This window comes from Sesamum indicum, linkage group LG9, assembly GCF_026168435.1.
Source record: "Sesamum indicum cultivar Baizhima isolate 11 linkage group LG9, ASM2616843v1, whole genome shotgun sequence".
Lineage (NCBI taxonomy): Eukaryota > Viridiplantae > Streptophyta > Magnoliopsida > Lamiales > Pedaliaceae > Sesamum > Sesamum indicum.
In genome coordinates this window covers 24,516,209-24,529,290 of record NC_142665.1, presented here as the reverse complement: position 1 = coordinate 24,529,290, position 13,082 = coordinate 24,516,209, and the positions used below count along the sequence as shown (strand labels likewise).

Here is a 13,082-nt window from a genome sequence, read left to right as displayed (position 1 = left end):
AGTCGACCTTAACCAAAAAAAATGAATGTTTAGTTAAAGAAGTTCTGGGAAGTTCACTACATTCATGTCATCCACGAAAAAACTCATGAGGTCATCCACTTAAAATACACAAAAAAAAAAAAGGAAATCCAAAAATTCCAACTAGGATAAAATGAACATCAACCTCCCACGTGTTGCAATATTAACCTTGAACTTAGAAATGTGGAGTTGTGTCGTATTTCCCTGCCTTGTCCTGAAACTGAATCCACTCTACCAACTGTAAACGTTGATTTCTTTATGCTATCTAGTGGTGGAGTGAGTTTGTACGACAAATTCTTGATCGGAAAAAGATGGCGGCCATTGCAGTGCCTTCACCGAAATCTTCTCCATTGACATCCCGGGAGCTGAATTCCAGTTTTGTTAGTGGGTCGCCGTTAAAGAGTGTGTGCTTTCCAGTGATACCCAATAGAAGGAAGGACAGAAATGAAGTGAGTTTGGTCGTTGCTGCCGCCGCAGCTAGCGGCCAGGCTGGTCCTGGAGGGAGATTTTACTTCAACTTCACTGGCTTTCCCTTCCCCCTTGGTCCTTTTCTCAACCGCCGTACTATAAGATACGAGGTTAGTACTTACTGTCAATTCAAGCTGTTTCTGTTGGTTGATTCTTTATTTTTCCTTTCCATACTACCCAGGTGCTGAGATGTGAAGCTATTTTTTTTTGATAAAATGAGCTACCTTTTATAAGAAACTGAGTTAAGTGCCAATAATTGTTTATAATTCTGCTTGTATACAACGTTGATGTGTCGACCAATGCTCAGATTCTGTAGATACTGCTGTGCGTAGTGTTAAGGGTTCTTGCTGTCTGAGTTCTTACTGTTTTATATGTTAGAATTTCAGGCTGTGAAGGATAGCATATGGCTGTTTGAGCAAGAGCAAGCGCTGGGTTTCAGTAGTGTGTCAACAAACATTCGAATGACGGTTATCAAGCTGAAGTCAGGGGGATTATGGGTTCATGCCCCTATTGCTCCAACCAAAGAGTGCATCCAGGTGATCAACGATAGCTGCATTGAGAAATTCTGATTTTCTTTTGGTTCTAGACAATCTTTTTGACTGGTGATACTTGAATGTTACTTTTTATTAGGCCAGTCTGTTATAGCTAATGGAACAAGCAGTAATTTCTGTGCATTAGACTAATGGAGAAAGTAAAAGAAGTTACAGGATCAGTCTATGCTGAATGCACTGATCTTGCTTGCATGACTTAACAATGCAGACGTCAGCAGCTCGTTGAGCATTTGTTGTACATTTGAGCATACTGATATGCTCTCTTAATACCTCTCTTCTTTCATTTTTGCAGCTTCTGAAAGAATTAGGTGCTCCTGTGGAATACATAATCCTACCTACATTTGCATATGAGCATAAAATATTTGTTGGTCCATTTTCAAGAAAGTTTCCTAAAGCACAGGTGTGGGTGGCACCTAGGCAGTGGAGCTGGCCCTTGAATTTGCCCCTCGAATTTTTTGGGATTTTTCGTGCCAAAACATTGAAGGATGAGGATGCATCTGCCCCATGGGCTGATGAAATCGAACAGAAAGTTTTGAGCTCTCCTGAAGTTGGTACTGCACTTATTCTATTTCTTTCTTGAGTTAATTTGTCCTTCAACCAACCCTAGCTTACATTATTGCATAAAAATATTTGTTCTTTTATGGCATAATGCGTCAGGAATTGGACCTTATGTTGAGGTAGCATTCTATCATAAGCGCACGAGGACACTACTAGTGACTGATGCTGTAATATATGTTCCTAGACAGCCTCCTGAATGTATTAGCAAAGACTCGTTACTATCATCTGCAAAGAATGGCTTGGCTGTCAAAATTCTAAGTAAAGGTAAAGAAGTCCCTGATGAACCAGTTGTTGACAACAAGATGAACAGACAAAAGGGTAAGTTTCATGCAAAGCAGCTTATGATGTGCTTGATGGCTATGAACTGAAGAAGACACATGTGCAATTTGAAGGCTGACATCCTTCAAGGCCCTTTTAAGGTTGTACCCTCATTCATTTTCTTTGATTACAGGATGGGAAAGAATGGTCCTTCAGATCTTGTTTCTTGGCCCCTCAAATCTGTTGGAGCCCAATGCTAGCTTTTCTCAAATGTCACAGAAGCTGATCGTCTCGCCCATTGTAAAGACTCTAGTCTTCAGCAAAGTTCCTGAAAAGGCAAGTTGGTCAATTGTTTGCTTCTATATGAAATTCATATATGCTGCAAATCAGCATCTCCAATCCATCAACGTCTGCATGTTAAGCACTGAATCCAGCATATCTTCCACTTTGTTTCCTAATAGTCCCCTCATCAATAATATATGAAGTGTTGCATTTTATGTACTACCTGATGTGCAACTCATCATATTCTTTGTAAATTGGCTTTTAGTGCTATTAGATATAGTGCTAGGTACTTCAAAATGTATAGATCGCATAGGGTTACTATGTGTGTAAGCATAAAGCACACAGAAATAATTGCATAGTGGTGGTCTAACGATTAACGAAGTAATTGTACAGTGGTGGTCCCACCTAGCAGATAAACCTAATTCTTAAGACCATACAAACTGTAAAGATCAAAAGTAATTCAAATGGTATTGTTCTCCTCATTGATACCTTTCCTTGAAAACTTCAGGTCCAAGATTGGATTGATCGAATTGCACGGGACTGGAGGTTCAAGAGAATAATCCCCGCTCACTTTGCTGCCCCAATTAATGCGAGCAGATCCGAGTTTTTAGCAGCATTTGCCTTTCTCGATGATCTTTTGGGTGAACGCTATGTTACACGCCCTTCCCTATCCCTTCTTTTCACATCACTTCTGGGAAAGGCTGCCAGTTATTTCCCCCCAGACGACATGAGGACCCTATCATCTCTCGATCAGTTCTTGGTATCAGTGGGAGCTGTGAAGAAGACCGTCTCAGGTCGTAAGAAGTGATAAACACCAGTTACAAACTAATGGTAAATTTTGTAGATAGCTTTAGTATACTTGTTTGAACGTCACTACCATCGTACGGAAAATCTGGTAAAACATAGCTGTTGCACCGGGACAGCATGCTTATTCATTTTAAAGTGCCAGAAAAACAATGGTGTAAACTGTAAAACCCACACATCAGCTACTAAATCTGATACCCCTGTTTGTATTCATAAGCAATTGAAAGCACAATTTTTACATTTAAAAATAGTATTGATATGAAACTTTGGAGCTTGTACTAATATCCTCTTTGTATTCAGAATGGCCAAATTTCTTTAGATTAAGTTAACTCTTGTTTTGAGTAGAGGGTGAAAGTAGGTTTGACAATCTCAGTCTACCAACTGGTCCAACTCATGTGTGTGTGTGTGTGAGAGAGAGAGAGATGGTGGGCTTTCTTATTTTGTAATGATATGATATGATGACAGTAGCAAGTAAGATGCTACATCTGAAGCATGTGGGAAGTTTGATTTGATTTGGGGTGGGAAAAGCAAGTGTAGGAAATAGAATCCTAGGCTAAGTGATGTGATTCCCATGAATCATACAGAAATCCATGCACCCTTCCACTGCAAACTCTTCATTATTATTTAATCTCACTTGCTTAGTTAAGTCTTATTTTAAACCAAACCAACCAACGCAATTATTAGTGGCTTAATTAAAGAAACCCATCCCATTGCTGCAGAACTCAGATTCTGCACTAAACCAATCCACTCTTAATAATAAACAATTTCCCAACTTAATTCCAACTAGTAAAATATCTTTGCAATCTAACCCCATTCAAATTACATAGCAACACTAACCCACTTCCAACTCCCAAGAACATAGAATGGTGGCATGGGCTCAAGTTGTGGCGCTGTGAACACGACAGCACCCTAGTATGGGTTGAAGTTGGCGCGGTGTGCAATGTTGATGCAACTTTTCACAATCAACAATTACATTATCGATTTCAATCTTCAATAATTAATTTATATTAATTATCAATATCAAATATATATATAATTAATTTATAATTACTATTAAATAGACTTAATTCTTTATATTAGTATTAGAATTTTGATAATTTGTGCAAACATATTATTCACTTAATTATTAGTGGCACGAACCAAAAAAACGAATATACGAGATTGAATTTCTAAATTAAAAAAATTACATATAAGTTATATGTTTAGGTGGTCCAACATTTATTTTATTATATATACTTAGTACCTAAGTTTTGCAATTCAAGAAAAAGAAAAAGAAAAAGGGAATATGGTATGGAGAGGAATGAGTGAAAGAATGAGAATGAGACGAATATTAAAGTAAAACTGGCGCCGACCTTCCTCTAAAAGCGCATTTTCCCACCTTCCATCATTGCGTGCTCCAGCGCTTTCTCTCTCTCACACACACTCACACTCACACTCACACACGGCACGGAACGGAATAAACCTTTCTCTCTCCTCACCAGAGATTGTTCAACAACAAACGCGCAAAGGCCTCCTTACAGAACTCCCCAGAACTCATCAAAACTTAAAGGCGTTGCTTGCACGATCTCTCTCTCGACCAACAACAACAACAAACATATATTAAATATTAATACTTAAGAATGGAAGATTAAAATTATGTGAAGACTTTGATTGTATATGGAAAAGGTGGGGCTTCTTCTTCCTCTGCTTTAGGATGTCTTGATTCTGTTTCTTGGATGGCCCTCGTTTGATTTCATTTCTTCCTAACGTTTTTCCTTTGCTTTGCGGTTAAGCAGTGACGAAGGAAAGAAGGGGGCTTCAGCAGGGAAGGGGGATAGGTACGCGGATTCTTGGACTTCTTGATTGTCCCATCATTAATGCATTGTAACCTCCTTTTTCTTATGTGTCTATCGTGGGTTATCTGTTTTTATTTTTTAGTTTTACATAGTTCTATGTCTGGGGGATGTTGGAAGGTAGTCTTTTGATGCTGCAGCAATTTCAAGAGCCACTGAATCGGTTATAGGCTGTTTTTTGCCTTAATGTTTTGGACGAGAATTTGTTCGAAGATTTATATTTTTAGCGGTGATCGTGTGATTGTTGGTTGATTGGATTACTTCTTTTGCAAGTCTTGTTGTAGATTTTGTAATTGGCTTTCTGTGAGTTGCCTCGTCTTCAATTTGCCTTTGGTTTCTTTAGGAAAAGGTACGTCTCCCAGGGTGATTGACTGGTTTTAGACAAGTTGCAAGGTGCTTGTTTGTGTGTTATATACTACTTAATGATGACAAATCAGAATTCCTGTCTTTAATGGGATCAAGAATTGAACTTCTGGATTTCCCCATCCAGACTGGAGTTTATTTTCATCTCTTAGAGATTGTTAGCCAAATTTAATATTTTGTTTGTTGTATATCAATGAAATTGCATGTTCAAACCTCTGGAACAATAATGGAAGGAGAGACATTCGTCAATCATTTCATTTGCATTGTGCATTTGGTTTCGTGAATGAATTCGTGCTGAGGCCGGAGAAGAGTGTTATTAGCATACGTTGCTAGTTTGTTTTTTCTTTCAATTGGAATAAACATGTGTATTACGTTAGTATGTAGTGATCATACTTTTTAGAATCTTTATACTTTCTTTGTTCTGCCAATAAGTGTTTTTGGTCTTAACTGTTTGATGTGGCAACCAAATCATCTCTCATTTAGTCCTATATGTATTGTTCTTCAAATGCCAACAGTGGGATTAAGTCTTTATTGTGGTTTTGATTTGGTGTTGCATTTCCTGGAACTTTATTGATTTTGCATCTTGCGAATTGTTAAGTTGACTGTTTGATATTTCCAGGACGAGGAATGTGTTGAAATTTTTCTTTTTGTAAAGGCAGTTTGGTCATATCCCAATGCTAAGTGCATATGGCATTGAAAATAAGCTAGCAGGGATGCTTTCAGCTTTCAGTCTGTTTTCTTTCTTCGTTGTAATTTATGATTATTAATGGGTTTGGACGGAGTTTATCGTAACCTTGCAAGTATGTTAAGGTGGAGCGTCTTCGAGAAATCATAAACTACTGCAACTTATTCACCAAATTCTTAAGAATGAGAGGGTCGAATATTACTCATTTTCTACATCTAAATCGAGTACTTTTTGGAAATATTATTTTTCTTGAAGTGTTTGCTTCTTATACAGCATTATAACTTTCTTAATGCAGTTACATTTGATCACTTGTATGTATCTTTTTATTTGCAGGATTTTGGGTTTTCCAGAACTGTCCATTTCATGGCTGAAGGAAGTATTGATTCATTGGTAACCCCTGAAAAACGTGAATTGGATGGCAGGATCATAAGCAGAAATTCTGCTGGGAGTTCGGGGTCTCTGAATGATGTACACAGCACTCATGCCCGTTGTAGCAGAGCATTCTCTGGTTCATACCATGCTGGGGATGGTTTAACTAGACATTCAACCGTGAAATCAGATTCCGCGAGTGGTAGTCAAAATGTGGTTCCTCATTATCTTAGAGCTTCCACTGGTTCTTGCCATGATTTCTGTAAATATGGAAGAAAACATTCGTTTGAAAATGAGGCAAGGAAGCCTCTACGAAAGAGAATTACAAAATGTTTTACTTATGAGCTGAATCCTGTGCGGATGATAGTTTCTGATGAGCGGAAGAAGGAAAAGGTTGTTAACTATAAGCCTCCAGCAGATGGCCAGAACCTTCCACCTGACCTGAAGCCGTCTCCTAGTACCAAATCCTGTTCCCCAGATCCCAAGACATCCTCGGACAAGGGAAAGGTTGTCAAGCAGAAGTCTTTGACAAGTACCAAGAACCATTCACCTAACCTGAAGCCTTCTCCTGATATCAAATCCTTTTCACAGAAACCCAAAACGTCCTCGGATGTTAAAACTTATTCGGCGGGAGAAAATGCTTCACCTGTTAGAAGGACCCTTTTGCCAAAAAACAAGCCTTCATCTTCTAAGAAATTCCCTTCACCTGATCCCCCTGAAATCATTAAGAGTGTAGTCTTTCCATCTAAAAGAGTTGAAGTTCCTGCAGAATCAGCTTCCCCGACAGATAATAAAATGTCAAGACCTGAGAAAAAGACAACTTATCCGTCCAAGCAGCATATGGCTCCCGTAAAGTCAAAAGCGGTTATGGTCGAATCACCTTCTTCTTCTGACAATTCAGATGGTATACGTGGAAAAGGGAGAAGAAACAGTGATGCCAAAACAGTCCGAGATATAACAGCGTACAAAGCATCTGCAAAGAAAATATTGGCACCTCGTGCTGTTACCCAGCCCCCTAAAAGTTCCCCCATTAAGACAGCATCCGCTAGATCAAGAAAAGCTGGAAACTTGAAGTTGATTACTCCTGTGGAGGATTGGAATCGGATACGCAAGGTCAAGACTAAGTCATCCGACAATGAGAAAATTTCCGAGAAAACCTTGCATGCCATCGAGAAGTTTCCTGTGAAAGATCAGATACGCAAGGTTAAGACTAAGCCATTCGACAATGAGAAAGCTTCCGGGAAAACCTTGCTTGCCATCGAGAAGGAAATTCAAAACAGTGTCTCTCAATCCATTCCCCATGATCATTCTGATTCATCACTTCCATCTACATCCTCAGCTGATTCACTGTGTCATGCAAAATCTTCCTCTTTGCCAGGCCACGAACAACATAACGAAGGGACAGAGAATAGTGTTGGTGAAGCGGACAAGTTGATCTCTGACAGCAATGAGTCACTGGTGAAGCAGACAAGTGTTGGTGAAGCAGACCAGTTAATCTCTGACAGCGATGAGTCTCTGGAGACTGGCAATCCTGTGAAAGAGCATCACACCAAGACTCTAAGAAAGGCTAGGGTGGTTGTTTCTGAAAACAAATATTCATCTCCTGTGAAGTTAAAGTTCAGGAGTGGGAAGGTAGTGGATCTTCAGTCAGATAATAATGGCCCCAGGAGACTCAGATTTAGGAGGGCAAGAGTCCTCAGGGCAGAAGATGGCAAGGCTGATCTCAGGGGGAGAATCTTTAAAAAGACTGGAGTCAAAGATGATGCTAATGGTGTTTCCTCGCATAAGGTCATTTTAAACCACCAAGATGTGCAGGGGAAAAGAGATGCTAAAGGTTTACTCAACAATGTGAGTGAAGAAACAGCAAGTAAACTTGTTGAAAGCAGGAAAAGTAAGTTTCCTCTGAAGGATCGAAAGCGGATACGCAAGGTCAAGACTAAGCCATCTGACAATGAGAAGGTTTCCGAGAAAACCTTGCATGCCATCAAGAAGGAAACTCAGAACAGTGTCGTTCAGTCCATTCCCCATGACCATGCTGCTGCATCGCTTCCACCTACATCCTCAGGCGAGTCACTGTGTCATGAAAAACCAGGCCACGGACAAGATAATGAAGGGACTGAGGAAAGTGTCGGTGAAGCAAGTGAGTTAACCTCTGGCAGTGATCAGTCTCTGGAGACTGGCAAGCCTGTGAAAGACCAAACTAAGACTCTGATAAAGAGTAGGGTGGTGGTGTCTGAAAACAAATATTCCTCTCCTGTGAAGTTAAAGTTCAGGAGCGGGAAGGTGGTGGATCTTCAGTCAGATAATAATGGCCCCAGGAGACTCAGATTTAGGAGGGCAAGAGGTCTCGGGGCCGAAGACGGTAATGATTTGAGGGGGAGATCCTTTAAAAAGACTGGAGTCAATGCTAGTGGTGGAGAGGTTTCCTCCGGAAAGGTCGTTTTAAAGCACCAAGATGTACAGGGAAAGAGAGATGCTCAAGGTTTACTCAATAATGTAATCGAAGAAACAGCAAGTAAACTTGTTGAAAGCAGGAAAAGTAAGGTTAAAGCCCTGGTTGGAGCTTTTGAAACAGTGATCTCCCTCCAGGAGAGTAAACCTTCTTCACAGACCGTCACTTGTACTCAATAACATATCATCATGTTTCTGACAGTTTGAAGCAATTTAAAGAGAACAATACAAGGGTGTGAATAGTGGAGTGGCATTTCGCGAGTTTCTGGTACTGCCAATATAGGTTATAATTAGAAAGCCTCGGAGGCCTCGTTGCAATGTGTGGTCGTGCCTGGTGGTTTTGATGTGGCTTCGAAACCTTTCCGTAGGGTAAGCTTGTTCTTTCTTCTTTCTTCTCAGATTTTAGACTGAAGGGAAGAGGAAGAAGGAGAACTTCAAGGTCTGGACAAGAGTGGAGTTATTTTCCTTGAGTTTGCGACAGTTGACTTTGAAGATCTGAATGCTTGGTTTTGTATTGACAGATTTACAGATTTTGTGTTGGTTTTCTTGACATTTTGTCTGGTTTCAAATGTGTTCCAGACAAATTATAACTTTGATGAATGCTTGTTATGGGTATGCTGGATGTGGGCTTCTTCTTATGAATAACAGAGAGCAACTTTTCTTGACCATTTTCTGCCTAGCAACTGTTGAAGAACTACAACAGATTATCAAGAATTCATTTCATTCTCCAAAGTCAGTCTTGCAACTCCTCCAAGAGTCCTCATAACTCGCAACTACTTGAAATTGTAATATGGAACGGTGGTATGATTTTCAAAACTGAAGCAAAATCACAATTACGTTTGGATAAAAGAATTTGAATTTAAACTGAGTATTTAAAATAATTTTGGTAACTCATTAATCAAAACAGTTTAAAATATATCAATATTTTATAAAATATAATTCAAATAAAAGTAGAAATATTTTGGTTACTTTCTAAAGAAAGAATCCACTCTTGTACGGTTTTTGTTTCTTTGAGCAAAATCCTCTGATATTTTTATTACTCAATGATGTTTCCTTAATGTCCAAGTGAGCTGATATTGCCACCATATCATCAATTCTAATATAAATATCGAATTTTTTTAAAATTTATCATAATTACATATTTTATGTGGTTTGAAAAATTATAAATATTTTTTTAAACTTAATAACTATATAACAAAAATTCTCTCTTAACAACCTATTATAAGGGATATTTATCAAAGGATCGTTAATTTCAAAAAGATATTTTTTAGACAATAAAAAATTATTTATAATTATAACAAATATCAAAAAAGTCTTTTATAATTTACCCTTAGTTCTAATATCTCAATTTGTATTTTAGGGGATACAAATTTTAAATGGAAGTAAAAAAACTTTGGTATTAAACTCCCATTCTTGAAATAATAATTTTATTGAAGACATAATTTTGAAAAAAAAAATTTGTTTTTGCATGTCGACCCAATAAAGGGTGAATATCACAGTGCAAATTCTCATCAACTTGATGTCTGTGACCTAAGAAATTGAAGGACCAATGAGTTAACAAATAAGGAAAATAATGGCCTTTAAATTTCCACATAAGCAAAAAGATAAAATGTACAAATCACTGAAAAATAAACGATTGGTCCTTTTCTAGCTTAAAACAATACTCCTCACTCCTCTCTCTGTGTTTATCATATACCAGAGATATTCTTTTTAATTATTTTTTTAATATATTGTGTGTATATATGTATATATATATTTTTTTATTTTTTTTTTCCTTTCTTGTTCAAGATATGCTACGTCGGAGGCCGGCTCACGACTTCATATTTGGCTTTGGCGAAATCCCTGAGAATAATATTTCCAAGCTGAAGATTGATTTTTTATTTTCTGGGCCGAAATTGTTTCTGCTAAATAGATACAATCTCCAGCAATTTTTTTTGTATGTTATCAGGAAATTTTATCGGCCTCGGAATTTGCCCTTTGGCATTATATGCCGATCCTCCCAATCTTGGTTTGCTTGTTCGTGCAGCTGAAAATTTGTGGACGTATGCTGGAAGTGAGCTGCCTTTGAACTGAGGTGGAATTTTGGGGTCTTTCGTTCGAGTTTGTCGCGATCTAGTGTATTTGTTGTTTGCCCTTTCGAAGTTCTCTGATTTTATTGTTTTGCGTTCTGTTGATGTTAGATGTATTTTTCTGGGAAATTGTAGAAACTCTTTTGGATTATAACTAATGCTGGTTTTGCTGCTGGCTATGTGAATATTGAAGTGGGTTTACTTCTGGGATGGTTTGAGTTTATCTTGTGATTGTGAAGTGATGAATCCATTGCTATCAATGTAGGGTGTGATGAGTACTGCGTGTAAGATTTTCACTTATGGATTCTTGTGCATCAGAGCATTGATGAATAGATTCAGATGATGCTTGTTCTTTTCAGGAAAAAAGTTTCTGAAAATGCATATTTCCCAGCTCCTGAACCCAAAGTTTTTTTCAGCTTTATCTGGGTTGTACATAGAGATAACATTTAAATGTAGAGTTATTTATCATAGGTTTTTTGGCCATGATATTTGGGTACTTTTCATTTCGTTCAAGAGATTTAATGCTTAAGTAAAGATAGTTCAGATTGTTTCCTTCTTGTTTAATAACACTGACTTTTCCTGCTGAATAGAGTTCTTGTTGTGCTGCTTATTGCAATTGATATCTTCTATCAAAATTTATATTTACATAGGATGTTTCTTGACTTCATCATTGTAATTATATTACTTTTTTCTATCTTGTTCTTGGTTTGCGGGACAGGGTAATGACTCCTACTAATGGATGTTTGATATTCCATTACTATCTGCCGTTGATAATATGGGTATCATTAAACTTGGGCCTGAATAGAGATACTTACCATGGTTTTTGTTTCTACGACAAGGTGCAGACAATGATTCTCACAAAGCAATTTCGCTGCATACACTCGGCAAGTTGTGTTTGTACGAAAGGACACCTTACTGAAGAAGTGTTATTCTTAGTTTTTAATCATTTGAATTGGAACCCTAAGTTGATTGTGGCGCTTTCTTGTGTGTGCAAATGGTTTGACGATCTTGCTAAACGAGTGCTTTGGAAGGAGTTCTGTAGGACTCGAGCTCCCAAGATGATGCTTGATTTGCAGTCGAGTGGAAGTCATAGTGTGGATGGGAACTGGAGAGCACTTGGCAAGCTGCTAATATATTGTTCTGGATGCAACAAAAATGGGTTGTTCAATAATATTAACATTCCAGGCCACTTTGTCTACCGGACACGGTTCTCAAGGACATCGGGCAAGAGCTTTCTCTTGCCACAATGCAGAACGGATGTCTTATACGTGTCTGATCCTTGCGAGCATCTTGACCAAGGGGATGAAGGAGATGTTGGTTTTTTTCGTGGGATATTTAAATCCTTTGCACTGTCAAAGGTCAGGAAAATGCTGATAAGCAGAAGTGCTCCAATGCATCCAACCGAGGTGTGTCCATATTGTAAGGCAAGGCTATGGAACATGCTGGCAGCTAAAATGATACCGTCAAGTGCTAGCTGCCGGTTGGGTGCTTATGAAGATTGTATTGAGTATTATGTGTGCCTTAACGGGCATGTGCTCGGGATTTGTACCCTCTTGCCCCTATCTGATACAGATGAAGCATCAGAGGAGTGATAATTTAGTACAAGTCAGGTAGTCATTTACTAGCTTTGCGTTTTGACTTTTTACATTCGCACTTCCGCAGGAGATCATTCTTCCTTTTTCCACCTTCCCCTTATATCTTGCCTTGGTTGTTTGTTGTTGTTTTGATTTTGTTTATGCTTAAGCTTTTTGGAGTGCTTTGATGATTTGCCTTCTCAGCTTGTTACTGATGAAAACTACTCCTATTTGCTAGGGATATCATGTATGAAAGTAATCGCATTGGTGTACCTATATGATGAAAAACAGCCAATTTGGAGAAGTGGGCGAGTCAGATATTACAGACTGTTGAGTGGAACTTCTTTTTTCTAGTTTTGAGTTCCAATCCACTCTAAGTCTGCTGCTTTGGGATCTTTTTTTCCCCTACTTAGCAGACTGTTTTAGTGCATTGTTAACCTTTCTACTGTTTTGTGTTCATAAAAAAGTATCTGTCTTGTACAATTATGACCTTCAAAACGTTCTGTATTTGAATGAAGGCTGGGTGTTTGACACACTTATTCACGAGTTTCAAACTTGTGGATCTCTATCCTTGAATAAGGTTGTATTTAATTATCAGAAAAAAAAAAAGAAAAAAAAGAATAAGGTTGTATTGTTGGGAAGAAAGGTTCTAAATGATACTAATATTGCTTGGATTTTCAAGTGGATCATAATCACCACAGAAAATGAGAGACTCCACCAGTCTTCTCATTCGCTACTTTCATTCCAATGACATTCTTGAAAAATTCATCTTCGTCTGTCTGTGAAGCAGAAAGGCCCCT

The 13,082-nt window shown here is 38.3% G+C and overlaps 3 protein-coding genes across 9 annotated transcripts; all 3 read left to right on the top strand.

Annotated features, from left to right (window-relative positions):
* Positions 1-65: 65 nt before the first annotated feature.
* On the top strand, positions 66-3,223 carry LOC105177300 (lysine-tRNA ligase). Its single transcript, XM_011100399.3, has 6 exons — positions 66-596; positions 873-1,022; positions 1,330-1,588; positions 1,695-1,913; positions 2,047-2,189; positions 2,644-3,223. The coding sequence occupies exons 1-6, from the start codon at positions 330-332 to the stop codon at positions 2,941-2,943; spliced, it is 1,338 nt and encodes a 445-aa protein (XP_011098701.1). The 5' UTR covers positions 66-329; the 3' UTR covers positions 2,944-3,223.
* A 1,084-nt stretch (positions 3,224-4,307) lies between these two features.
* Positions 4,308-9,307, top strand: LOC105177358 (uncharacterized). 4 transcript variants are annotated; one of them, XM_088885172.1, is made up of 3 exons: positions 4,308-4,604; positions 4,715-4,756; positions 6,153-9,307. In XM_088885172.1, the coding sequence occupies exon 3, from the start codon at positions 6,183-6,185 to the stop codon at positions 8,817-8,819; it is 2,637 nt and encodes an 878-aa protein (XP_088741298.1). In that variant the 5' UTR covers positions 4,308-4,604; positions 4,715-4,756; positions 6,153-6,182; the 3' UTR covers positions 8,820-9,307. The 4 variants fall into 4 exon arrangements, with proteins under 4 accessions (XP_088741298.1, XP_088741300.1, XP_088741299.1 ...); XM_088885174.1 differs by having other exon boundaries at positions 4,715-4,802; XM_088885173.1 differs by having other exon boundaries at positions 4,712-4,756.
* A 1,060-nt stretch (positions 9,308-10,367) lies between these two features.
* LOC105177302 (EID1-like F-box protein 2) lies at positions 10,368-12,821 on the top strand. 4 transcript variants are annotated; one of them, XM_011100402.3, is made up of 3 exons: positions 10,368-10,713; positions 11,427-12,318; positions 12,521-12,821. In XM_011100402.3, the coding sequence occupies exon 2, from the start codon at positions 11,431-11,433 to the stop codon at positions 12,298-12,300; it is 870 nt and encodes a 289-aa protein (XP_011098704.1). In that variant the 5' UTR covers positions 10,368-10,713; positions 11,427-11,430; the 3' UTR covers positions 12,301-12,318; positions 12,521-12,821. The 4 variants fall into 4 exon arrangements, with proteins under 4 accessions (XP_011098704.1, XP_011098707.1, XP_011098706.1 ...); XM_011100405.3 differs by having other exon boundaries at positions 10,369-10,713; positions 11,548-12,318; XM_011100404.3 differs by having other exon boundaries at positions 10,371-10,713; positions 11,554-12,318.
* Positions 12,822-13,082: the final 261 nt, after the last annotated feature.